Source organism: Scylla paramamosain, chromosome 12 (genome assembly GCF_035594125.1).
Source record: "Scylla paramamosain isolate STU-SP2022 chromosome 12, ASM3559412v1, whole genome shotgun sequence".
Lineage (NCBI taxonomy): Eukaryota > Metazoa > Arthropoda > Malacostraca > Decapoda > Portunidae > Scylla > Scylla paramamosain.
Genome location: NC_087162.1, coordinates 2,514,849 through 2,542,491, shown reverse-complemented (window position 1 = coordinate 2,542,491; position 27,643 = coordinate 2,514,849). Strand labels below are relative to the sequence as shown.

The window sequence follows — 27,643 nt, the reverse complement described above, 5'->3', positions numbered from 1 at the left end:
GGAAAAAAAGTGGACCAGATCCTATAAGTAGAGGTGAGAAAAAAAAAGAGTGCAGAGAACAGATTGTTACATTTAAGGAGTGCGGGGAGGAAAAGTATGAATAATTAGTTGATAATGAGACGCTAGGGAGAGACATGAACCTGATAAAAGGGTGAGAGGCGTGTATGGAGAAGGGCGGGCGGTCAAGGGCGGAGGGAGAAGTGACGTGCTTGAACATTAGACGCATGAAAAGTGAGAAAATTAAAAGGGTGTAGTTAAAGGGCGCGAAGAGGGCAGAGGAAGGAGAGTGAAGGACAGCGTAAGGGGGAAAGTAATGAGATGACTGCGAGCGTGAGAGATTAAAGTGTATACGTTCAAAATCACCTACGGAAAAAGGTAATGAGCGAGACCACCCATTGGAGGGAAGAAAAAAATTAAGTCGTAATTACATATCTTGAAAAATTGTTACATTATGGCGCACTAGATTACCGAGGAGCGGAACAACGAGAGAGAGAGAGAGAGAGAGAGAGAGAGAGAGAGAGAGAGAGAGAGAGAGAGAGAGAGAGGGGGGGGGGGAAATTGAATAGGAAAATCACATGCCTTAAAAGAAAAATAAAAAAAAAACGAGCTTATTGCATACTTTACTTAAAAGAATTACCGATGCATTTCATTATCGAGAAACCAAGAGAGAAAAATAGAGGAAAAAAAATGGAAACTCAAGCCCCTTAAAGGACAAGCCCAAAAATCAGATGAAAATCACCCTCAAAAACAAAACTCGTGATTCCAAAAACCAGAAACAGTTTACGCAACACTTCACCTTCATGTGTTAATTGCTTCCAACACGTGATCACACAATGCCTCGCTCACACACACACACACACACACACACACACACACACACACACACACACACACACACACACACACACACACACACACACACGTTAAACAACCGTCCTTTCTTCATATAACCCTGCCAAGTGTAGATCTACTGGTTTCTTGCAGCTTCCCTTATGTTCTTATGCTCTTTGCTTTCGTCTCTTCAGCACCTTCGCAATCTTTACAAAGTGATTGACGCTTACATAGCATGAAGGAAGAAAACCTGTAGCATACTTTAATGTCTGATAAATTAAGAGGCATAGTACAGACGCAGATTTCTCCCCACCCTCCATCTCCCAAAGAATATCCTGCGGAACGGGGCTGTTTGTGAGAGAAAACTAATGATCTTTAATTAAAACGAGAGACGTAAGATAATAAAGGCGAAAGTTCTCACCTACCCTCCCACTGCCCCCTAAATATGTCCTCTGGAGCATCATCCCACATTATACATGCAAGAGACACTTTTGACGCAAAATGGTTAAGTTGAAGGCTTCTCCCCCTCCACATGTGCCATCCCCCTAATGTTCCCTTGGATGATAGACACAGGATAGTAAAGGAGGAAGGCTTCTCACCATCTATCCGTACACCGCCTTTCACTGCTATCTTCATTCTTGGTTAACATTAAGAGCACTGTGAGAATTTACTTAGATGGACGCAAAATAGAAAACATACATACATTTGTCTTTTCTTGTCTACAAAACTATTATGAGACTGTCGTACAAAGGCAAGTGTCGAAAAAGCTGTACAGTAGGTATTCTTCTTCCTCTTCTTTTTCATCTTCCTCCTCTTTTCTTCTTGTTCTTGCTCTTCTTCTGTAGCAACATATCATCAAATCGATCAATCTTCTTCTTCTTCTTCTTCTTCTTCTTCTTCTTCTTCTTCTTCTTCTTCTTCTTCTTCTTCTTCTTCTTCTTCTTCTTCTTCTTCTTCTTCTTCTTCTTCTTCTTCTTCTTCTTCTTCTTCTTCTTCTTCTTCTTCTTCTTCTTCTTCTTCTTCTTCTTCTTCTTCTTCTTCTTCTTCTTCTTCTTCTCCTCCTCCTCCTTCCTCTTTTGACAGATTCCCTTAGGTCATCCACATTCCTTGCTTCTGTTATTTCTTGCACGGCTTCTTTTTTCTTTTTTTTTTCACTCTTACGCTGCTTCCTCGATGAATAAGAAAAAAATATATGTTTAACATTTATAGGGTTAAAAACATGCCCGAAGAGCACCCACTACATGCAGGGAGGCACTTCTGCGGTTCCTGGCGGTGCTGTGTTCCGTTGCGGCCCCTCGGCACAACCTGAAGCGAGCGAACGGGAGCGTAATTGCGGTGTCAACAGGTGTGGTGGTGGTGGTGGTGGTGGTGGTGGTGATGCGTGTCTCAGCCGGTGGTGGTGGTGGTGGTGGTGGTGCAGTGGTGGTGGTGGTGGTTTAACAATTTAGCAGCTGGTTTGGTATGCATGAAGTGAGAAATTACAGCATTTATTAATTTATTTACATCTGTTCAGCTGTTGACTGCGATAGGAGAGAATAGTGGTTAGAGTACATTTATTCTCTCTCTCTCTCTCTCTCTCTCTCTCTCTCTCTCTCTCTCTCTCTCTCTCTCTCTCTCTCTCTCTCTCTCTCTCTCTCTCTCTCTCTCTCTCTCTCTCTCTCTCTCTCTCCGCAGCTGTTCGCAAGATCTTCCGGTAGATATTATAGCGGTTTTTTTTATTCTTATATTCTATCCTAACTTCATTTATTTTTTTCCTTTATCTTTTTTATCTCTTCCGTCATTCCTTCCTCTGCCTTCATTCATTCATTCTTTCAGTTATTCTATCCATCCCTTTCTTTCCTTCCGTCCTGCCCCACTTGTGTCATAATGTGGGAATGCCACAAAGAAATGCATGTGCTGTACTTCACTGATAATCAAATATGGCTTATCTGGGAGGGCAGGAGTATTTCCGAACACACACACACACACACACACACACACACACACACACACACACACACACACACACACACACACACACACACACACACACACCAAAGAACACAACATACCTTTACTTCACATTTCATAACATCACCAGGCAGCAAATTACGTTTTTTTGATTCACGTATCGGTAAGAATTTCCACGTATCGGTAACAATGCACAAACTTAATCGCTTGAATCAGATATGAAGAGACACACATACATGGTAGGGGAAAAAATAAGGTGATTACATTGATACAAACACCTCTTGTCTTTATCGTCAACGCCTCAATATCAGTAAAACCACATCACGCCACGTCACATCTGTTCCTCCCTCAGTCAGTGCGTCTGTTTCTTGCTAAGTGCAGTGTTCTTCCTCACTCCCTTCCTAGGTTAGTGTACCGTGGAGTAATGTGTAGACTACGAGGAAAAAGTTGTGTTGTGAAGGTGATATATGTTGATTTCGTAAAGCTAAGCAGGTGGCACAAAAAGAACAGCCATCTCAGCTTTACCTTTTATTTTTTTATTTTATTTTATTTATTTTTTGAGGTCTTTGGTTAGATTAGGTTTGGTTTGGCTTAAATTGGTTTTGGTTACCTTAGGTTTGGTTTGGCAAGGTTAAGTTAGCAAGTATGACTAAATTTAATCATCGCTAAAGCATCTGTGGTGGATAATTCTTCTGTAATCCGGAAGCTTGAGTGACTTAAGTCAAAGCATATAAGTTCACTGCGGCACCGAAATCCAGTTATCAGTCAGTTAGTCATTCGCTCTCTCTCGTCGCTCCCCACAGCCGCATGATGTCCCCGGATCTGCACCATCACCACATTGACTTCGGCAGGCGAAGGGTGACGGTGAAGCCCTATGAGGAGGAAGAAGAGGAGGACCAGCCCGTGTATACCAGGTGAGTGCAGAGAGAGAGAGAGAGAGAGAGAGAGAGAGAGAGAGAGAGAGAGAGAGAGAGAGAGAGAGAGAGAGAGAGAGAGAGAGAGAGAGAGAGAGAGAGAGAGAGCATACATATTTTTCGTTTTATATCACTGTTGTGATCAAATCTAGTTCATATAATTGACAAAGTTGTTTCTTCCTCATTACTTCCCAAAACTTATGCATGATTTTCTTTGACATCATTATTGTTAACATTATGCAATTTTAGACTTATCATTTGGTCAAAAAAAAAAGAAAAAAATGCTCACACACACAAACGCACACACATTTTAGCATACATCCGTAAAGTTTCAACGGAAAATTAAAAGACTGTGTAAATGTGTAAAAAAAAAAAAAATGAAGTACCATAAATAAAAATAGAAAAGGTCTAAGATACAACCTTGCAAGACGCCTTTTACGGCTACACCAAGCGCTGTCCCCCCCTTCCCCACAATGACCCCATCATATTTTATCCTCCAAACTGTTTTCTATTGCTAATCTAAAACACTAACTGTCGTTCCATTTCTCTTAAAGTGTAAGGACGAACACCTAGGCAGCTTTATTCTATACCCCCCCCAACCCTTACGCCTGCAACTTTCACCCACAGGTGTATGAAGGCAAGGTACTATAGGGAAGAAAACTCTAACATGGTATAGGAAATGCATGAAAAAAAAAGAAAAAAATGAAAACTAGTGAATTATTTTGTCAACATAGGAAAGTGTTAATCTTCATGTGGTAATAATAATAATAATAATAATAATAATAATAATAATAATAATAATAATAATAATAATAAAGCCGTGTCATCAGTCACGCTTATACTAGGTTAGAGTTTTCTCAATAGTATACATATAGTCTGCGCAAATTCCCCTCACACTAACAAATCTAGCCGAAGAATAATTAGATCCAGTAAAATAATATTTCACCCATCACATTTATTAACACCCGCATCCTCCCATCATCACAGGTATAGAGAGGACCGGGTACACGTAGGGCAAGTTACCTTTATTATCAGACATATGAATAATTAAATACCGTCTGATTAGTGGAAGGTCGGCGGCGTCTTGCATTCATAGATCACTGGGCGCTGGAATATCAAGGAGAAGAGCGCTCAGGGTCGCTCATTGAAGGGGAAGGATGAAGGGGCGGCGCCGTGCACAGTTACGATCAAGGGGAGGGAGTTTTGAAAGAAGTTGTAGGTGAATGGAAGAAGGTTTATGGTGTGCGGGTCGCCTTTATGTTGTTTGCATAGGTGTTCCGTGGGTTTAATGGTGGTAGTGGTGGTAAAAGTAGTAGTGGTAGTAGTAGTAGTAGTAGTAGTAGTAGTAGTAGTAGTAGTAGTAGTAGTAGTAGTAAAATTTGTTTGAGTAAAAAAAGAACGAGAACAAGGACAAGCGTGAAGAGTAGTAGTAGTAGTAGTAGTAGTAGTGGAAACAGCATCATCAACAACAACACCAGTATTAACAACAACAACAACAACAACAACAACAACAACAACAACAACAACCCATCAGAAACTCAATATCCGCATCCTGATAAAGTCACTGCCAAATGGACATAAAATTCAAGAAACCTGAGAACTTTACTGCCGAAAAAAAAGACATGGCAACAAAACTTGATGTGTTACAGAAAAAAATAGGCACAAGATGGCAAAAAAAAAAAAAAAAAAAGAAAAAAGTATCTTAATGAGTTACGGAGGTCAACAACAAAAGGAGACCCATTATACCTGTTTTCGTGTGTGTGTGTGTGTGTGTGTGTGTGTGTGTGTGTGTGTGTGTGTGTGTGTGAAGTGAGGTCGGTGAGGATGAACGTGTTTGTGTAATAGGGAACGGGGACACACACTTGTTGCTTTGTTTTATCACGACACCTTATGAGAAAACGGGTGAACTTTGCGAGCAGCGGCCAGGGTCAAGGGCACTCGTAGTGTTGGCTGAGGAGGTCATGAGAATATAAGATCACCCCATAAAGAAGAAGAGGAGGAGGAGGAGGAGGAGGAGGAGGAGGAGGAGGAGACAACTAAAAATAGCATAATGGGGGAGGAAGAAGACGAAAGGAGAAAAGGAAAAGAATGAAAGGAAAGAAAACAAGAATAAATGAAACGAAAGAATAAAAGAAAACCAGAGTAATGAAGTAGGAAAAAGTTAAGACATTAGAAAATAACTTACTGAAAGAGGAAGAAGAAACACTTTCATTCTCTTCCTGTCATGACAGGAAGAGAATGAAAGGGTGGTGAATAATTACACAGAACGTCTAATGATGGCGGTGAAAGGTCTATCTTAATTCCTTACAATGTATTAACGTGATAAGTTACGAGCATGACTGAGGAGGGAGGAAGTAGAGAGATACCTGAGTGACAGGTAGAGAGAGAGAGAGAGAGAGAGAGAGAGAGAGAGAGAGAGAGAGAGAGAGAGAGAGAGAGAGAGAGAGAGAGAGAGAGAGAGAGAGAGAGAGAGAGAGAGAGAGAGAGAGAGAGAGAGTTGCTCACATATACATACTGTGAATATGAAATATAATGTTCGGCATTATACAAGTTATCTAAAAACTGACGAGTTGCAAAACAGATACGAATATGATAGAAAAATAAATAAATAAACTTAAGACAAAGAAATATGTATTGTAGAATCGACACAAATAAAATAAAGCCGATAAACCCACATATAAAAACAACAGGTCACTCTAATGAAGCACAGAACACCTGCATAGCTGCCTACTTGACCTGTTAGCGTCCTTATAGTCACGGGAAAAATTTTAAACTTCTTTTAACATGTATATATATTTTTTTCTGGGTGACGTAACCTGTGATTTTGTGGTGCAAGGAGGGACTCAAGGCTCCAGGGTGTTCAAAGTTCAAGGGATAAGATAGTGTTTTACAATGATGGTAATTACCTCTGAACTCATTACATGGTAACAAGAAACTCACCGTATGCTTTTTTTTTTATTATTATTATTTTTTATTTTTTAGCTTGGATGAATTTAGAACTTGTTTTGTATGAAGAGTTGCTCATTATTTCTATTGTGGTTGTTATTATTATTATTATTATTATTATTATTATTATTATTATTATTATTATTATTATTATTATTGTTGTTGTTGTTACTGTTGTTATTGCTAGTGGTAGTAGTGTTGGGGGGGGAGAAGGAGGTGGTGGTGGTGGTGGTATTGATTTTAAGAGAAACGAAAAAGGAAGAACTGAGACTTTTCATTTTCTTTTTTTTTTTTTATTACTTTGTTATTTTCGTATTTTTCATGTACTGCTATTTTATTTTGTCATGGTCTTTAAATTAAATGTTCTTAGTTTTTAGGTGAAAATTGAAAGCAGCACGCTTTAGCATTATTATTGCTGTTGTTGTAGTTGTTATTTATTATCATATCATCATCAAAGATCCCTTATCGCCTTGACTTCTTGATATAATTACCGGTAAGTTGCTTTTATTTTTCTCCTGGTTAAAAACCCACAATACAAGGGTGCGTGAAGAGTAAGGCCAGTGTGAGGGAAAGTAAAAAGTGAACCTTCGCTGCTGGATAAGGTTACGTGCAGAGACAGATAGTAACAACTGTAAATATTTTGCCAGTTTAGAGATCGTTGCTCTTGTTATAAAAGCGATTCTTACAAGGAGCAAGATGCATAAAAATAGTCAAACCTACAACTTCCCCAAGTAATGACATCACAGAGTCTAATGAATTCCGTGTCAATGATAGAATGATTAGAGATGGTTGCTGATAACTCTTACATATTCTAAAGCACTTTATTCTTTCAACAAGTTTTATTTCAAAGGATACAGAAGTGTTTGCTAATTTTCTAGAGTATTTTTCCTATTGACAGTGTAAAATTCTTGTTGAATTACTGTCATAATCATGAAAACATCCTTTAATACCTTAAATAACTCCCACTACAACGTGTTTAATGGAAAGGAAAGAACGACAAACTGTGTAAGAATACAAACAACTGACCTTTTGTCTGAAATATTCTTTACGATATCATTCCTTTGGGCAGCTGCACGTGAGCTGGCCACCAGACGCCTACGTGCACATTGTTTCCATAAAATAGCAGAAACAGTATATGATGATGATTGATAATAATCGTAGCAATACAACTGCAGCTACTACTACTACTACTACTACTACTACTACTACTACTACTAATAATAATAATAATAATAATAATAATAATAATAATAATGGTAACGATAATAATAATAATTTCATAGAACCTGTTCCATTCAGTTCGCACTTAGAGTAATAATAATAATAATAAAAAAGAATGGTAAGAAATTAATGTACCTGAACGTGAAAATTCAGTATCACAACAAACTACAAAGAAATATATATAAGACAAGCACTGCAAAATTTTTCCTTCTCTAGTTTTCTTCGAATGTAGAACACTCCTGCTCTGTCGTCTTTTACATAATATTAATTTACTATTCATTTACTTATTTACTTGTACATCTATTTATTCCGTGGTACTCTGAGACAAAACAATACTACTATAACTTGTTTCCTTTAATCGCCATATTCCTTTGAATGACAGAGATAATGGTGTTATTGACAATGATAGCGATAATGATAGCGGTGTCCTTGAGTCCTCGCCTGGGTAAAGAAAGGAGTTCACATCGGAAGCCTCTCTCAGGGATTGGCAGGATCAGGGGCGTGAAGAGCTGCATGAATCCCATGTCACCGCAGCTCCGGCCCGCATGTTTCTTATCTGTCTGCGCTTCCATCCTCCGCCTTGCTGTCTGTCAAAAATCAGGCGATAAAGCTTATCTTCATCTTCGCCCTGCTTTTCTTTGTCTCCTCCTCCTCCTCCTGGCGCCGTATATCTCATTCTTTCGTCTCCAGCATACTAAATAGTCTGTCAGTCAATCTCATCACCACCACTACCACCACTACCACTACTACTACTACTACTGTTACTACTACTACTATCACAACTGCCACCACCACCACCACCACTATCACCATTAATGTAAAAGTAGAAAGCCATGATACTCAGAGAACATTAGAGAGATCGGTGACAATAAACTAGTAAATTGCACAGGGACGGAAACGGAAGAGAAACAGAAAGGAGAGCGAGAGAAAACTTCCGCTCATTTGCCTACTAATTACCACCTTTACCTGCCTGCCTGCCTCTATTTGCATATCAGCATTACGTCATAGGAGAAAACGGAAAGTGGAAGTATGCTAGTCACGAAGAAAAAAAAAGTTGGAGTAAAAAAAAAATAGCGGTATATTGTTGTTATTGATTGATCTGAATGAAGGTACAGCATCTACAGGTTCATTCGGTGCCGCCATAGCTTTGAAATTGATATTTTACTTACAACTGAAAGTGCTCTGGCATAAAAAAAAAAAAAAAAAAAAAAAAAAGTGCGGTGAGGAAAAAAATTCCACGATAATTAGCGAAATGCTTTATCGTCTGTTTTCAAAGGATAGAGAGGATTAGTTGAGAGCTCTTAAGGGCGTTTTTGAGATTATTGAAGCAGAATTTGAGTTAAATTATCGTTAAAATTATGAAAAATTATGAAAACACTCCAGAAAACTTTAAAAACTTTCGCGAGATAAGACGCCGCAACGTTTAAGAATAATTCAGTCCCAGGAAAGCGTTGAAATGGTAATGGCTTGAATGAATGCTGGCACTGAGTTTACTTCCTGGTTAGTGAATCTCTCTCTCTCTCTCTCTCTCTCTCTCTCTCTCTCTCTCTCTCTCTCTCTCTCTCTCTCTCTCTCTCTCTCTCTCTCTCTCTCTCTCTCTCTCTGCTGTTGATCGTTATGCTCCACATGCTTGCAGGCGATCATGTGTTAGGCAGAGACCGTATTTTCACACATTTTAGCGTTTTATCATGTCTACTTGTAACAGGCTTTAGAGAAAGTTAATGTGGTTTTCAAGGATGTTTTCGTGATTCAAGTGATAACCAAACAAAGATTCTGCAACATCTTTTGGAAGAACGCTCATGAGAAACCCACTATTTTTCTATGTAGACTTAGAAATTAGTTCGCAATAAAGCCTAAAGTGTTTCAAAGTATGCTGATTTTTGTTGATGCAGTTTCTTGTGACGCATTTCTTAACAATTTTTAAAAAGTAATTCCCCACGAGTCTTCTCATTTTTCAACAGTGACAAGTAGTATGTAGAGTGAAAGTGTTCTTGTGTAAATGTCGCACTCATCGCGTCACATTAGCTGCAATTTCTCTTTTATTGGCGCACGTGTGTGGAGTCCAGGAATGATCATTAATGTTGTGACTGTCGTGTTGCGCATAGGAAGTGTTGAAGCACAAGTGTTTCCTGTCATGTTATGTCTTGTGTGGTAATGTTGACACACACACACACACACACACACACACACACACACACACACACACACTGTTTGCCTCGTTATCAGAGTTTGCCTTCACGCCATATCAGGGTGTGGCTTTATGGCTTGTGGGTTGTCTTGAGGCACTTACACAAACTCGTGCGTGTGTGTGTGTGTGTGTGTGTGTGTGTGTGTGTGTGTGTGTGTGTGTGTGTGTGTGTGTGTGTGTGTGCTGTGGTCAGAGGTTGTTTCTACGAACATTTGTCGTAAGCTTCATTTAAGATGAAGTCCAACTTGAAGTTTGATTTTATTGTTCATCTTGCTTTGGGTTGCCACTCAACAGGAATTGCAGAATAAGAAGCGTCCATACAGAAATTTGTATAAATCACAAAATTCTTTTGATTGTTGAACATTGAGCGTTAGTGGTTAAGAAATGCAAGTTAATTGCTTATTTAAGGATTATGCACTTAAAAATTTGATGGAAATAAGCACAGAAGTCACTGCCTCAAATATCTTTCAATAAGTTTCGTTAAAATCTTCTCACACATTGATTTCTTAGACACTTCCAAACAGCCAGCTTTGTGATATCGAAAAGTTTTTTTTTTTTTTTGTATATATTTTTGTTCCTTTTTAAAGGCTTTTGATTTTTGGAAAATGATGAAAAATTGTCGCTCGGAAAAAAAAATGTAAGATAAACAGTCATTCCCAAGAGAAAAGGTTAAAAAAAAACAAAAAAAAAACGACCGAAGTACTTCCGAGCGGCTAAAGAAGTGACGTACTTCAGCACACAGGGAGGGTGAAGTATGAAACAGAAAAGAAAGAAAGAAAGAAAGTGAGAGACGGGGGAGAAAACTGTGAGGCATTGAGGAGGGAAGGTAGGAGTGTGTGTGAGGCAGGAGGTGACGGTGGAGGAAGGAGAGGTGAAACAAACATAATTAACACAGTTTTCCCCACCACAATATCACTCTGTATTTGGTCACTTTATCTTTATTATATTTCACAATCTCTCTCTCTCTCTCTCTCTCTCTCTCTCTCTCTCTCTCTCTCTCTCTCTCTCTCTCTCTCTCTCTTTTTCCTCCCTTCCCCTCCTCTCTCTCTTTTTCCTCCCCTCCCCTCTTCTCTCTCTTTCCTCGCCTCCCCCCCCCTCTCTCTCTCTCTCTCTCTCTCTCTCTCTCTCTCTCTCTCTCTCTCTCTCTCTCTCTCTCTCTCTCTCTCTTTCCTCCCCTCCCCTCCTCTCTCTCTTTTTCCTCCCTTCCCCTCCTCTCTCTCTTTTTCCTCCCCTCCCCTCTTCTCTCTCTTTCCTCGCCTCCCCCCCTCTCTCTCTCTCTCTCTCTCTCTCTCTCTCTCTCTCTCTCTCTCTCTCTCTCTCTCTCTCTCTCTCTCTTTCATGGCCAATTGATCTTAAGTTAGTTGTTGCTTTGTTCCGGAACGCCACTCAGTCAGTGGGTCAGTCAGCACCACAATTGACAACCATGTTATTACGAATCTCCCGGCAGATTTGTGGCAAAGCGACTCGCGGCAACTCCGCGTCCCCTATCCACCGCGCCACCTTGCATCAGTATATCCTGTATAGTTACTGATTGAAATTTCCGGTTTTCTTCCGATGCTTGACCATTGACATTCGCAAGAGGCAAATTATTTAGTGCCAGGATTTCTATTTAAGATAATCCAATAGAAAATTGTGATTCCGATGTACATGTTAATGGCGAAAACGCTAAGTAAACAACGTTATTTACAGGATGCTTAAAACGATACGAACTCGTGTAATAATTCGGCAACGTTCACGAAAATTATCATCGATCATACGACTCGGAACAGTGGCGTGAAGCTGAGGCTGCGGAGAAACCATTCCGTCGTGAGCAGTGACCGCATTCCCTGCTGTCATGAAGGGACCCAGCATACCGTTAAGAAACTTACAAGTTTAATTAAGCTGAAAAGTTAAGGATTTAAGCATGGTAGTAATTGCTCTCAAATTTTACTACGCAATGGTATTTTCTTAGTAGATAGATATTGATACACCAGACTGAAAACTCACTCCAAGGACGGTCAGGACAAAACATAAGGAAATACGGGAAGCTGCAAGAAGGTATCAGGCCCACACGTGGCAGTCCCTGTATGAAACAAGACGACACGCCGTATCTCAGTGTAGGAAAAAAAATACAGAAGCCGGGATTCCCAGGCTCTCGCAACGTCTTTTCATTAGCCTTGTGAGGTGCGCAGAAAACGCGGTGGCAGTATTCTTGCAACACGACCGTGGAATTAGCAGCTGGACCTTAAATCATAACCGGCACTAACCACGTTAGGGAACACTTCGTAATAATAATCACCGGATTACGAAGGGGAGCCAAAAACTTTTTTATGGCAACCGCAGGTGTCGAGTAGGGAGAGAAGGCAAGGAAGCTGAGGATTATCTTTGGTGGGTGAGAGGAGAGCCTACGGAGAGGCAGAGTGCAAACACTAAACACACGCACGCTCATGACCTCATTGTTACGTCGCCAGAAAGTCAATCAGTCAATCAAACACAGAAGACAATGCCTTTCGGTGTGTGCTGTGGGGGAAGGGGGAATGGCGGAGGCTGAGGGTGAGGAACAGCATGCGTAGTGTCACCGTGGCCCGCCGGTTCACCTTGATGGCTGGCTGACCCTCACCTCGCCGCCCCACTGACCTACGCTGGTCCTTTCTCCCACACGTACCTTATACGCCACGCCATCTCTACTACTACCACCATCACAACCTAGCTCCTATACATCTGGAGGTGATAAAATGTTAACAGGAGGCGCGACTAAACCTCCCATTCTGATGTTAAAGCGGCAAAGGGCGCTGGGAAGGCACACGGATGGCTGGGTGACCTGCGCCGCTTGGGGGATGCTGGGGTTTGGGGTGTCGGCAGGACCTTCACGCCCCTGCCAAAGTGCCGCCCCGCCGCGCCCCATTGACTTCTCCAGCCACTACTATTTATTACATTCGCTCCTTTTACGGGCAATCCAAGGGCGTGTTCTCACAGAAACAGACCATAACCTCTGCTGGGGAATTCCTGTTGATAAAAAGAGGCATACTATAGAAGGGAGTTTTAAGTGAGGCTGGGTAGTGTTGTAAAAGGAACGTAAAAGAGCCATGGTGGTAGGTGTTTTGATGACCGGAGCTTAGGCATGGTAAAGCTGGTGGTAGTGGTAGCCTTGTTGTAAATGTGTTGAGCTTCCATCAGGACGATTTCCAAAGAGGACATAGATTATCATCAGTCAGGCTCTCGCAACATTTTATACTGACGGTGCAGAATCATGAAAAGAGTCTGGAAAACGTGGCAGTAACTTCTACTATAGCTTGTTAGAAGTAACTCAGATATGACGGCGTAACGTCCAAGAATGTGCCCCTTGTTACTCTTACGACGCCGATAATCGTGAGGCGTCGCGTCCCGTGATTAGCATGAAGTGAAAGCTGCGACAGGAAGCCCAGCGTTGAGCTCTCCGCCAGCCCTTAGTCACGCAGCGGACGGCGAGCAACGCACATCAGCCCCCGACGCTCCTCCCACGCCCCCACCTCTCCCTTTCCTGCGCCCCTGCTACGTCCCTCAAACTACCTTCCTCCCGGACCAGCAGCCATTACCACCCCCTTTCCAAGTCGTCCCTTGTCCCCCGATATCTTCAGGAATGGCGACGGTGCAAGGAAAACGGTCCGTACTCTGGATGTATGAAGTGATAAATCATTGCGTGCGATAGAAAACGGAGTGTGGTGTGAACAGTGCAGCGCGAGTCGGTTTGAGAATGAACAAGACGAATTATAGAGAAGGCAGTGAGGAAAGAAAAAATATCTCGGAGCAAGAAAAGGAGAAAACTAGCGAAAAATATATGGTCTATTAAGTGCAAGTGTTTGTGTATCAGAGTTCCCATGTACTAGTACTTGCTCGTATCGGTCTGGAGTCTCCCTGCCTGGTCCAGACTGGTAGTGGAGCCTCTGGAGCGTCTACCTGAGGAGCATCGACCCAGAAAGAGTTGTTAGTACCCGTGGGAAGTGAGGCGGCAATCTCGCGGCTGTGGCTGTGTGAAAGAGGAGGACCAGGAGGAGGAGGAGGAGGAGTGAGAGAAAGCCTGAATTGCCTAGTACTCCTGTTACACACTTCTGTGACGGCAACGGTAAAGAAACACGGAGAGAAGTTTGTGGTGTATGAAGGAGTTACTGACCTTGGAAACAGATTGAGAAATGAACTGAAAGGGTAAATAGAAATAAAGAAAACTGAACATTTTTACCTCTTGTACTGTCCATTCATCCCCTCTTGTACTGTCCATTCATCCCCCTGTAGAACTACACATGATAGAGAATCTGGTATAAGGAGTCACCAGCCTTGAAAACAGACCTAGGAATGAACTATAAGGATGGAAACTAAACAGAACTTTAGATTTTTACCTCTTGTACTGTTCATCTGACGACAATTTGGTGTATGAAGGAGCAACTACCCTTGAAAAGACTCCCCTGTTGCATCGTCAGGACTGGCTCATTCGTTACCTGCCCTCCTTCATCTCGCCTCTCGCACACACAGCCTGTCCACCTGTCCGTCTATCCACCCTCCTGCCGCAGCCATGATAACGGTGGCGTTCGTTATTGAACCGTAAGTTTGCCAGGTGGTGGGTGAGTGAGGCAGCGCGTGCTATTTACATTCCTACGCCGATCGTCCGTCAGATGTTACGTTGGTGGCGGTGGTGGTGGTGGTGGTGGCGGCCGACCCTCCTCACCCATATTGTTTAAAGGCTTCGTTCTGGTGACGGCATGTTAATCAGTCTCTCCTCCTCTTTTTTTTCCTCTCTCTCTCTCTCTCTCTCTCTCTCTCTCTCTCTCTCTCTCTCTCTCTCTCTCTCTCTCTCTCTCTCTCTCTCTCTCTCTCCTCCTCTTTACTAAACCATTGTCTGAGTCCGAGTCTGATCAGGTACAGTATTAACTTTACCGGTTGAGAGAGAGAGAGAGAGAGAGAGAGAGAGAGAGAGAGAGAGAGAGAGAGAGAGAGAGAGAGGGAGGGGAGGGAGGGAGGGAGGGAGGGAGGGAGGGAGGGAGGGAGGGAGAGAGAGAGAGAGAGGTGGGAAGGGGAAGGAGAGGCGTCGCCTTATACCAGTAAATATTTCCCGTAGTGGAGCAGTATCGCCTCGGAGCACATCTTCCCCATGACCTCCCCAACCTGTTCCCACGATTATGTTCTCCTTCCTGTCCTTAATTGTATTCCCCCTTGGCTTTTTTTTTCATGGTTCTTTCTTTCTTTATTTTTTTTTTACAACCTTGTCATCCGTTATGTGTTTTATGCTTTGTTTTCTTTTTCTTTCGCGCGTTCGTTATCTCTCTCTCTCTCTCTCTCTCTCTCTCTCTCTCTCTCTCTCTCTCTCTCTCTCTCTCTCTCTCTCTCTCTCTCTCCCGTCTTTCTTTCAATTTTTGATCAGTTTTTTTTTTTTCATTTTTTTCTTCAGATAACTTTCCTTTTTCTTTTAATTTACATTAGCTCACTTTTTTCTTTCTTCTTTCACCTTTTGATAATTTTCTTTCTTCTTTTACCTTATGATAATTTTCCTTCTCGTATCTCTTTTTAAATCAGTCTTTCTTTCTTCCCGTCTTTCTTTTCTAGATGACGTTTTCTTTTCTTAACCACTTTCTCATCCCACACTGATTACCTTTACTGAATGCAGACGTAATTACCCGTGCATTCACAGAGGTGTGTGTGTGTGTGTGTGTGTGTGTGTGTGTGTGTGTGTGTGTGTGTGTGTGTGTGTGTGTGTGTGTGTGTGTGTGTGTGTGTGTGTGTGTGCCTGCCTGCGAAGGCGGTGTTTATTTAGGGCAAGCCTCAAAGGTGTACATACGCATAACATTAGTTCTCTCTCTCTCTCTCTCTCTCTCTCTCTCTCTCTCTCTCTCTCTCTCTCTCTCTCTCTCTCCTCTCTCTCTCTCTCTCTCTCTCTCTCTCTCTCTCTCCTATACAAGATCAAGGGTGACGTTGTGTGTGTGTGTGTGTGTGCGTGTGTGTGTGTGTGTCCAGCGCACCACGTGGGCTGGACTGTCCGTCACGCCCTCATTCTGTCGCCGCCACAGCTGAAGGAGCTGCTCCTCTGCCTCTCTACCACTCTATGGGGTAAGAGAGAGAGAGAGAGAGAGAGAGAGAGAGAGAGAGAGAGAGAGAGAGAGAGAGAGAGAGAGAGAGAGAGAGAGAATGGGATGGAAAGAGATTCATAAGTAAGAAAAGTATTGCACGGATGATTACGCTTGACAAAAAAAGTGCCATGTAAGAGTGCACAGGTAATCATAGTGACATGTCCAACACACACACACACACACACACACACACACACACACACACACACACACACACACACACACAGAGAGAGAGAGAGAGAGAGAGAGAGAGAGAGAGAGAGAGAGAGAGAGAGAGAGAGATCCAGGAAGTCAATGCAGGGCTTTATGGAAATCAGCTTAGTTTATTGTTGCACAGCTAAACGAATAAGCATACGGCCAACAGACAGACAGACAGACAGACGGCGAGGGAGGAGGAAGCGAGTGCGTGAGCTAGTGACTCCCGTGTACCTCTCTGTGTTCACCGCTTCACCAGGTGTTGTGTTCAGACGTGTGACCGGCGCACCAACGTAACACGAAGACTTTGCGGGAGGAAATAATTGGTTATCAGAGTTCGTAGTGTTTTGCTCCGCTTCTCGACATTGCGGTGGTGACTCGCGGCTTTGTGATGGGGCGTGTGCGTGCTGGGGCGGCCTGTGGGTGATGACGGTTGTGGTGCCTGGTGATAGTGATGGTGTTTTATACGAGTGTTGTGTAGGGGAATGATGGGTTATGTAAGGGAAGAAGTGTAGTGATGGCGTGAAAGGTAATGCTGATTTCTAAGGATGATGGGTGTTAAGTTGAGGTGTTTTGTAAGGGTGATACTGTTGGGAATGGGTGGTAGTAGTAGTAGTAGTAGTAGTAGTAGTAGTAGTAGTAGTAGTAGTAGTAGTAAAGGACATCATTTTGGTGAGTTGCAGTGATGTGGAAGGGTGAGGGGGGAGGGGGTAATGACGTGGTTGCAAGTCCAGAGATGTGTAGGGTTTTCAGGTGAGGTGCGGAGCCACTTAACGTAACCGCGGCCTCCAACACCCTCCCCCCTTCCTTGTCGTGTAATGCCTCTGTATATTACCGCTTACGGGGTCCAGTGAAGCCACGCCTGTGGGCTGCCGGCGCCTTGTGGGGTTTGAGTACGAGGTAACACACACACACACACACACACACACACACACACACACACACACACACACACACACACACTAGCTTCACATTTGACTGAGATTCGTTTTTCCGTTCGTTGTCAAGGATTTTTCTGTTGTTATTTTTCTATATCTTTCCAATCAGCGAACAGTTATGGCCTCCTTGGAGTAAGAAATTGGGATGTGCAGTGCGTGAAAAGGTTCCAGCCCAATCCATAGATCACACTACAGTATATGTGATGCATTAAGCTTTCTCCGGGAGCGTGATCCTCAACACTCACTGCTGGATCTCACGAATTCTCTCGTTTTTTTTTGTTTTTTTCTCTCTCATTTTTCATTAGAAATCGTGCACGTGGCTTGTCGCTGCTCACTTTCGGTTGTTTTGTCTTCATTTCTCTCTCTCTCTCTCTCTCTCTCTCTCTCTCTCTCTCTCTCTCTCTCTCTCTCTCTCTCTCTCTCTCTCTCTCTCTCTCTCTCTCTCTCGTCTGAGAAAGAGACTGTGTGTGTGTGTTTTTTTTTTTATTCCTCAAATCGATAGTGGTGGACCGAAACACACACACACACACACACACATACTACACACACACACACACACACACACACACACACACACACACACACACACACACACACACACACACACACACACACACAAACGTACGTACGTACGTACGTACGTTTAGTACAAGGTTAGCGTCATCACCTCCGTGGTGTCTTGACCCTGTGGTTACTCCTGCCGACAAGGTAGCGAAGGACGTGACCTCGCTAACGGCACTTGACTCCTCCTCTCTTCCTTCCTTCCTTCCTTCACAAACCTTCCTTTCTCATACCGTCTGTATTTCTCCCGTCTTCCTTCATAAATCTTCCTTCCTCATAGCTTTTCTTCTTTATTTCTCCTTTCTTCTCTTCTTCCTTCATAAACTTTCCTTTCTCAGTTTCTCTTCTTTATTCTTCCTTTCTTCCCTCTTTCCTTCAAAACTCCATCATGACCTCTGCATCCTCTTGCTATATCCCTCTTCCTTGACAGACCTTTCATTTCTTTCCGTAGCTTTTCCCTCCTCCTGGCCATATTCATCTACCTCTCTCCCTGTCCATCTTACGTCATCTCTTCCTCCTCCTTTCTTTCCTTCCCCCTCTTCCTTGACAGACCTTTCATTTCTTTCCGTAGCCTTTCCCTCCTGGTCATATTCATCTACCTCTCTCCCTGTCCATCTTACGTCATCCCTTCCTCCCTCCCTCCTCCTTTCTTCCCGTCCATAATTTTTCATGGCCTCTCTCCTACATTTTATCCTACCCTTTACCTTCCTTCCTTCACTTCCTCCTCCTCACGATCTGTCCTTCCTAAACCTTCCTTTCTTTCTCATGGTCTCTCCTTCCTCCATTCTCATCTCCTTTATGTCACCATCATTTCCTCCTTCCTCCCTCCTTTGCAACTCGTCCTTACAGTGTCATAATCATCCTTCACAGAATCCTGCTTTGCTCCCACGTTTTCCCCTGATTTCTCACGGGCCTCTTCTTCCCACAGGATGCAGAAGGAGTCTGTCATCGAGAGGGAGATACGATTGGCGAGGGAGAGAGAGGAGGCGTATAGACGAGAGAAGGGCTTACTCAATGGATCTGCCCAACCTCGCCCTGTCGCTGCCTCCACTACACCTGTCTCTAACACATCTGCTCCTGCTGTTCCTAAATCTCAGACAGATGGGCGGGATGTACAGCACCGCCTGGCGACCTCCAGAATCCAACTTGAGATTCAGGAGACCAGCCAGAAGGAGAGGGAGTTGAGGGACGCTGGCAAGATTCTTACTACATCAGAGGAGACTGTTGATTCTAAGGTGAGAATTGATAATTTTGTTGTTGTTGTTGTTATTTATTACGACTACTACTACTATGTTTATTACTACTAAAGTTTCTATTACAGCACTTTTATATATCAACATTTCCAAATACTATATAGCTACAAGCTTTAGACTCCGTCATTCCTTCCTTTGTCGAAGCTTTTGTTATATAATGTATGTGGACAGATAAATAGTTCATTACATCTTGGCTTTCATTACATTGAAATCTGTGATATATTAAGTTGATGATATATAATCACTGAGGTAGAATGCACGTTGTAAGAGTACTTGGTTTCACATAAAGCTGACACGTGGATTCGGAGAAAAGTATATATTGTTTGAGAAACCAGTGAAGATGAGAAGGAAAAAGTTTATGCTGAAAGAGAAGCCTGCGACTGGAGCTTGTGTGATGGTAATGTTTTGCAAGGGAACTGTTGCCTCTCCCTCTGTTACTGACCGGAGGTGGGAAGCCTGCATTAACTATACAGCAGTAGTGGTGCCAGTACTAGTTATCATTGTTGCTATTCAATTGATAAGAAGAAAGAGTAACTAGTATTAGTTTAGTAGTTTAGTAGTATTAGTTTAGTTTAGTTTATTAGTATTAGTTTAGTAGTTCAAGGTGGAAATAGTGTTAATACTTCAGTAGTTCATTGACCATTGTATGTTCTATTTCCCTAGAGGTTTGTATTTTTATAGCTTGCCTCCAGAAGATAGAAATAGTATTAGCTCTGTAGTTTATTTACCAGTGTATCTTCTATTCTTTTAAGATTTGCAGTATGGGTCATCCAAAAGTTCTGACATCATCCTTTGTAGGTGGCAGCTAAATTAGTTGAGTAGTATACATATTTATTATTGTATCCTCCAGTTATTTTTCTACTTCATTTTAAAGATTGTATCTTTATATCACTTCCTCAAGTCCTTCCCTTCTCCCTTTATAGGTGACCCGCTTGTCTGACTTTAGTGATATGAGCCAGCCGCTTGAGAGTCCCCGCTCCCAGGCCCTCCCCTGCACCCACCGTGTCAGCACCAGCACCACCCCTTCCTCCACCCCAAAGCGTTGCCCATCCCCCAGGAGCCCAGCATCTCCTGTCCCCAACTTCACCCCCTCCCCAGCCCTCAACCGCAACGGTCTCTCCCGAAGCTTGTCTACCAACAACCTGTCCACCACCTCCACCACCCGTCCACCAAAGGGACTCATGCAGAAATTCATAGCATCCCGTGGGAAGATGACAGGGTCTGCATTTACCTCCCCTCCCCCCACCCTCACCCACACCACCTCCCTTGGGGTGCGCACTCGGCCCATGAGAGTCGAACCCAAGGTTAGTGCTTGATGCTGATGTTGCTGCATATTTAACAGGCATTCTATGTTACATGCTTGAAAATATTTCCAAGTAAATATAAGGCAATTTATTTATTTAATTATATGACTTCAACTGCTTAATGTCTTATTATTAAAAAATATGTAAATTATTTGTTCACAGTTACCACAAGAATCAAAGATACTATTTCATGTTCCAATGAAAATATTTCTTTCTTACATATTATACTAATGCTTTGGCACTTTGTCATTTCAGTGATTGTTAATCTTTGTTCCTTTGCTTATACAGTCAGCTGTCATACAGCGAGAGACTCTGGCTAAGATGAAACCTGAGTTCACCTCTATGAACAATTCAGCTTCAGAATCAGTGATTGCCAGCACACAGCCTCCAAAGCAGTATTACCGCCGCTCTTACTGCACCGCTGAAGAGAAGATACAGTCAGAGCTGAAGGAGATGCAAATGCGGGAAGAGGAGCTAAGGTACCATAAATCTGTTATCTGGGCTTGGTGCACTTTAAGGTGGTTGCCTGCTTCTTTTTAAAGCCTTGTCATGGCCACGTTATTAGGGACATACGGCATTTGCATATTAATTGACTGGTAGATGAAATTTGATCCAAAGTAAATATATATATCTGACTCCTAACAATTGCTACTGCTCATTCAACCCTCATTTCCAGGCGCTTGCGAGCTTTCCAGATGGCTCGGTCACAGCCAAACCTGTTGGATATTGGTGGCACTGAAGATGACCAGGACCTAACAGAGGAAGAGGAGAGTAACCACAGCCTCTCAGAGATGAATGGTATCCGGCCTGCCCAGTCCAACCCTAACCTCCTTGATGAACCTGAACAACCCCAGGTGAGGTGATGCAGGAAGCTGTACGACTGTGTGTGACTTAAAGGAATGTGAAAAAGAGGCAGAAGTTAGGATTCTTAAATACTACAAAACCAGTGCACTGAATATCCTTAATATTGGAAAATGCACTCACACTGGAATATTCCAGCTCATGACCAGATTCTGATATTTCTGTATCAAGAATTCTCAAGTAAATAGGAACATGAAATATGTCTCATTTTAATGTGCTTGAATGGCATATCTCTCTAGTGCTATGTGTCTCAGAATTGTCCAAGTTAATTTATATGTCAGAAAAGAAAGGTAGATTTTTAAGTATGACCTGCCATTATTAATTGTTATTATTTTTTGTCTTCATTAAGACCAGGCACTTTGCTGTTGAGTTTAGTATTTTCACTGTTGTGGACACAGTAAAATCATATGTATCTCTTCTCTCTTCTGCAGTCTGTAGAGGACAAAATAATATGGGTATAATTAAGGTAACATTAATTTTGCAAGTTTTAGTAAAGATCCCCAGTGCAACTGTTGCTATTCACTGTATACGCATGATGCCCATCAGTGTGTTCCTGCCAGTGAAGCAAGCTTCTGTGATGTAGCACTTCCATATTATTGCACAGAATAGGATGTAAAAAGCATAAAATAGAAGACTGACATTTGCAACATAGAATTAATCATCAAGAACTAGCAAATCCCATTTTAATATGAATATTACATTTAAAAGTAAGCTGTATGTTAAAAGTAAGCTGTATGGCATTGGTAGTGTATGTATACCATAATGAAAATCGATGGCACACATTCTAGATCTCTGAAATTAAGGAACTTTGGCTTCTTTACCTTACATGCTTCTTTAGTTTCCTTCACAGTACAGATTTTATATTTTGAGATCATGGGAAAGAATATTTGAGAATACTTTTGTGGCACAAAGTTTTGTGCATTATAAATGAATGTATGGTATGTTTTGCCTGGGAAAACAATAAATGTTGTATTTCAGCTCCTTTACTGGAACATTCTTGATGTCCCCCCCAAAAACAAAAAAAAAATAGTCTCGATCATGGGAAAGAGGAGCTTGTACCCATAAATCTTTAATCTTTAATTATCCCTGATTATCTTAAATGATAGTATCTTGGTTGCTGCTCATGTAGTCCCTTAACATCCACAGGTCCCAGACAAGACAGTGAGACGACGCAGTGCGCTTATCGCCCAGTGGGAAAACCGCATCCAGCAGACGACAGACACCTGAGCTAATATTACTGCAGGTGGAGCGTGAAGACTTTGTAAATGTTCATTGCTGTGAAGCTTAATATTATTCATAAACTACCTATTTTTGTCTCTTAGTTTAGTTGAAATGAAAGTGCACTTAAAGTAGAAGCCCATATACTGAAACTCTATTACTTCTCTGGTATGCTCATCTATATGAATGTGGAGCATGAATACTGTAGGTTGCCTTTTGTACATGTATGTTCATATATGATATATTATTATGAAGGATAGTGAATACTTATTAGCTAAACTTGAATGTTACTAAAAAGGGATATGATACTTGTTACATTTAAGGTCCAGTGACTAACGAAGATCCTACATTGAGGTTACTGAGTTCCTGATGACTAATTTGAAGCTTACAATACAAATACTTATTTGTGTCAAAATATATGTAGTTTTTAAGATTTACCCATTCCAGTATTGTACATAGAGAAAGACTTCTTTAGACGAGATACATGTACCAGATTGTCTAGATGGACTACAAACTTTCTTTCTGACTGTCAAATCCCTTTCTTCTTCCAGGAAGCATTTGGTGCTTGTGTGAGCAAGCAATGCCATATGCTCTCATCAGGCCAGCCCTTCCTTGGCAGCCCTGTAGGTTGTCACACTGCAGCTACCACACACTACATTGATATATAGACTCTTGTTCACGAGTGAGACTGCGGCCAGACTCCCCCAGTCCCCCCATACACTCTTTGGTGTCCCTGTCCTGTTCACCTGATGCCTTATAGTCATTAGGATTCTTGCATATCTGTTGCTGTAGCCTTTTCTTGTGATTATATAGTGTGATACAACTTATAAGGAAACTAAGTATGTAGTGTATATATTATATACTTATAATAATCGTGAATAGCAGGGTAGTGGAAATCATCAGAGTATACTGGTATCCTATATAATCTAAATATGAAAGTATTACCGTACTACTTAATTTCCTCATTCTCTAAGAGGAATTAATAATAATACATTCCAGGTATGGTGCTTCCTATTGACTTGTAATTATTGTATGCAAATTTTCTGTGTGCTTTGTTGTTGTAAGTTGCTCACTAGCAGGGTAATTTATGTGGCAGGAGATGAAAGCCTGAATAGTCTGTATATATACTTGTAGATTATGCCATGTTACAATTAGCAGCATTACTGTAGAGATGCATATGAGTCTGCTTTTTTTTTTTTTTTTTTTTTCCTCCTCTCCATACTAGTTTCGTTGATCATCAATAAATAACCCTTTGTATGTTATTTTAGGAATAACGTAACAGTAAGGTTGATACATACATTGGAAAAGAACCAAGTCTGCGGGCAAGATGCAAGGCGAAGGCGCGCCTCAACCAGCTGTATCACTTTGCACAAATATATCTTTACTAAATGTTCCAAGTGTTTCCATAAATAATAAATAACCTTGTAACAGTATAATAGCACAGTTAGTTTATAAGGTGCTTGCTTCTCTGCCCAACATTCCCTTTCTTGCTTTCTTTAATTTTAATGGTACTTTTGCATCAGCTGTTTGTCATAGTCTCTCTCTCTCTCTCTCTCTCTCTCTCTCTCTCTCTCTCTCTCTCTCTCTCTCTCTCTCTCTCTCACAACCAATTAAGTCACTATATAAAAGGCCCTCATCATTACACATAAGCAAGGGACAATAGGAGACAAGATGAACACTAAAAAGAAAGATTATAGCAAACAATTATTACTAAAATTATCTAGTAGCTTATGTTCGATGAATGAAAAATTAATGAAGACAAGGAGTAATGAGGGGGAGAGTGGACAGGAAGGAGAGGAGGGAGGCAGCAAGGAAGATTCAGCTGGGTGGGGTGTCTGCAGTAGTTCCTGAGACGTCAGAGGGAGTGTTATGTGCTCTTGCTGTTCTCGGTAAGTGTGTTTCAGTACTTAGATACTTAGATCATTGTGTCAGTAGCGAGAAATCGCTATAAATTGTGTAGTTTGAAATATACTAAGTGGATTTTTTATATTTATTTAATTTTACAGGACATGATTCAAATCCACACACTGATTTTATGTTTTGCAGTAATATAAGATTTTTGTAATTGTTAATCCTAATTCAATGAGAGAGAGAGAGAGAGAGAGAGAGAGAGAGAGAGAGAGAGAGAGAGAGAGACTGATTAACATGCCCCTAGGCCCATTTCCTCACTCATCTCACTCTGCCCCACAAATGTTCTCTCTTTTGTGGACATTGCTTGGAAACTTTTGTTCATTATCTCTGCCATTTTAGCCGGATCCTCAAACATTTGACTATTCACCTTCAACCTATTTATTCCTTCTCTATTTTTCATTTTGCTATTCACATATCTAAAATAGTTGTAGTCCATAACATCTTTCTCATAACTTTTCCTTTCTTCTCTAATAACCCTTACATACAGGTACTACTCGCTATGTGATTGGGTGGTTTCTGAAAATACAATTGTATAGCAAATGATCATATAGTGAAGTTAAGAATGAATGGGAAAAATGGGAATGCATTACAAGACCTGTATGTATGTGCTCTAATGGCCCCTAAAACCCCCAAAAAAAACATGAAATATCACATGTAAATACAGTTATTGCCTAAACTAATAAAACACACATTACATAAATAAAATAAACACAAGAATGAGACAATAAAATAAAAGTAAATAAAAATAATTTTTGTACTTACTCTCAATGTAGTGTCGAGTCCACATGTCTCCCCCAAGGCTGGAGGACAACTTGCCCTAATGTCCTCTCCGAGGCTACAAGACATCCAGGGCCTCTATGTGTTCACTCATCATCCTCATCTGAAATGAGAGAGGTCCACTGTGGAAGAGGGGCTTGAATGGGCAGCAGCGGTTGATGGCCCAGCAATGGCAGGGATGGATGAGCTTGCAGTGACTGAGGTGGCTGTGTTGGCAGCAGGATTGGCTGGGCTGGTGGCTAGGCTGGCTTGCACAGCAGCAGGGGTGACTGGGCTGGCTTGGATGGTGGCAGAGGTGTCTGGGTCGGCAGCAGGGCTCTGCGAGCAGAGAGCTTTAAGTAGCTGGAAATAGTTAACTGTTTTGCTTGCCATCTTTTGAATCATAAATTTTCCAATAAACCCTGAGGGCTTTATCTATGGCATAAATGGTTGGTTTACTCCTGGCAGGGTCTGGATCACGTTCCTTTAGGAGTTCCAAGCTGCGCTCTATGCCACTGAACACCTCCCAGAGTGTTTTATGTCCAGTCCTCTTTGTGGTTGCAGCTCCTCCTCTTCCTCTTCCTCAGTGACTGCCCTCTCTCACTCCAGCTGCACAAGGTCCTCATTGGAGAGTGGTTGGTTATGAAACTCCAGCAAATCCTTCATGTCTTTTCATCAACCTCAGCAAAGCCAGCAAGAAGTGACAAGTGCATGATCCCTTCTTATTGGCCTTCTAGATGACAAGGAAGTATTCCTTAATAAGACCCTTCAGTGCACAGGGGTTCTCCAAATGGAAGATGAGCATTCATGTTACTGACCGTCTTGGAGATGCGTCGAACATTCTTGACCTTTTCTTGACCTCTAATCTTCCTGCTTATGCTGTCACCCTCTCTTCTTCGTTGGGCTCCTCCCAATCACAATCTCATATCTGTATCTTGTCCTATCGCTCCAATCCCTCCTCAGAATCCCCCTAAGCGAAGGTGCCTCTGGCATTTTGCCTCTGCTAGTTGGGGGGACCTGAAGAGGTATTTTGCCAATTTTCCATGGAATGACTACTGCTTCCGTGTCAGAGACCCATCTTTGTGTGCTGAGCGCATAACAGAGGTGATAGTGTCTGGCATGGAGGCATACATTCCTCACTCTTTTTCTCGATCTAAATCTTCCAAACCTTGGTTTAACACAGCTTATTCTCGTGTTATACATGATAAAGAGGTGGCCCACAAAAGGTACTTGAGCCTTCCATCACCAGAATTTCATGCACTTTATATTTCTGCCTGGAACCATGCCAAGTCTGTTCTCCAACTAGCCAAAAACTCCTTCATTAACAGAAAGTGTCAAAATCTTTCAAGATCTAACTCCCCTCATGACTTCTGGCACCTAGCCAAAAATATCTCCAATAACTTTGCTTTTCTTCTTTCCCTCCTTTATTTCAACCAGATGGCACCACTGCCATCACATCTATTCCTAAAGCTGAACTCTTCACTCAAACCTTTGCTAAAAACTCTACCTTGGATGATTCTGGGCTTGTTCCTCCCTCTCCCCCACCCTCTGATTACTTCATGTTACCTATTAAAATTCTTCACAATGATGTTTTCCATCCCCTCACTGGCCTAAACCCTTGGAAGGCTTATGGACCTGATGTGGTCCCTCCTATTGTTCTCTGAAACTGTGCCTCTGTGCTTGCACCTTGCCTAGTCAAACTCTTCCAGCTCTGTCTGTCAACATCTACCTTTCCTTCTTGCTGGAAGTTTGCCTACATTCAGCCTGTTCCTAAAAAGGGTGACCGTTCTAATCCCTCAAATCACCTTCCTATTGCTTTAATTTCCTGCCTATCTAAAGTTTTTTAATCTATCCTCAACAGGAAGACTCTTAAATATGTCACTTCACAACCTACTATCTGATTGCCAGTATGGGTTCCATTAAGGCTGTTCTTTTGATCTGGCTTTCCTTACTGAGTCTTGGACATCCTCTTTTAGAGATTTTGGAGAAACTTTTACTGTTGCCTTGGACATATCAAAAGCTTTTGATAGAGTCTGGCACAAAGCTTTGATTTCCAAACTACCCTCCAACAGCTTCTATCATTCTGCAACTTAACCTCAAGTTTCCTTTCTGACCGTTCTATTGCTGCTGTGGTAGACAGTCACTGTTCTCCTAAATCTATTAACAGTGGTGTTCCTCAGGGTTCTGTCCTGTCACCCACTCTCTTCTTATTATTCATTAATGACCTTCTAAACCAAACTTCTTGTCCTATCCACTCCTACATTGATGATACCACCCTGCACTTTCCAAGTCTTTTCATAGATGTCCGACCCTTCAGGAAGTAAGCATTTCATGCAGGGAAGCCAGAGAATGCCTGATTTCTGATCTTTCTAATTGGGACAGAGCAAACTTGGTATTGTTCAATGCCTCAAAAACTCAATTCCTCCATCTATCAACTCGACACAACCTTCCAGACAACTATCCCCTCTTCTTCAATGACACTCAACTCTCCTCCTCTTCTACACTGAACATCCTGTCTGTAC

The 27,643-nt window shown here is 41.9% G+C and overlaps 1 protein-coding gene across 25 annotated transcripts in view; it reads left to right on the top strand.

The window, feature by feature from the left end:
- LOC135105518 (uncharacterized) overlaps window positions 1-23,847 on the top strand; it is a 130,757-nt gene extending 106,910 nt beyond the window's left edge. For 14 of the 25 annotated variants that reach the window (XM_064013702.1, XM_064013700.1, XM_064013695.1 and 11 more), the window contains 6 exons: window positions 3,585-3,695; window positions 18,747-19,053; window positions 19,995-20,375; window positions 20,664-20,854; window positions 21,052-21,229; window positions 22,383-23,847. In XM_064013702.1, the coding sequence (XP_063869772.1) occupies window positions 3,585-3,695; window positions 18,747-19,053; window positions 19,995-20,375; window positions 20,664-20,854; window positions 21,052-21,229; window positions 22,383-22,463 (1,249 nt within the window). In that variant the 3' untranslated portion in view covers window positions 22,464-23,847. Of the gene's footprint in view, window positions 1-3,584; window positions 3,696-18,746; window positions 19,054-19,994; window positions 20,376-20,663; window positions 20,855-21,051; window positions 21,230-21,667; window positions 21,713-22,382 lie in introns of those variants that run through there. The other 11 variants (XM_064013704.1, XM_064013701.1, XM_064013696.1 and 8 more) reach the window with 2 other exon arrangements.
- The last annotated feature ends 3,796 nt before the right edge of the window (window positions 23,848-27,643 follow it).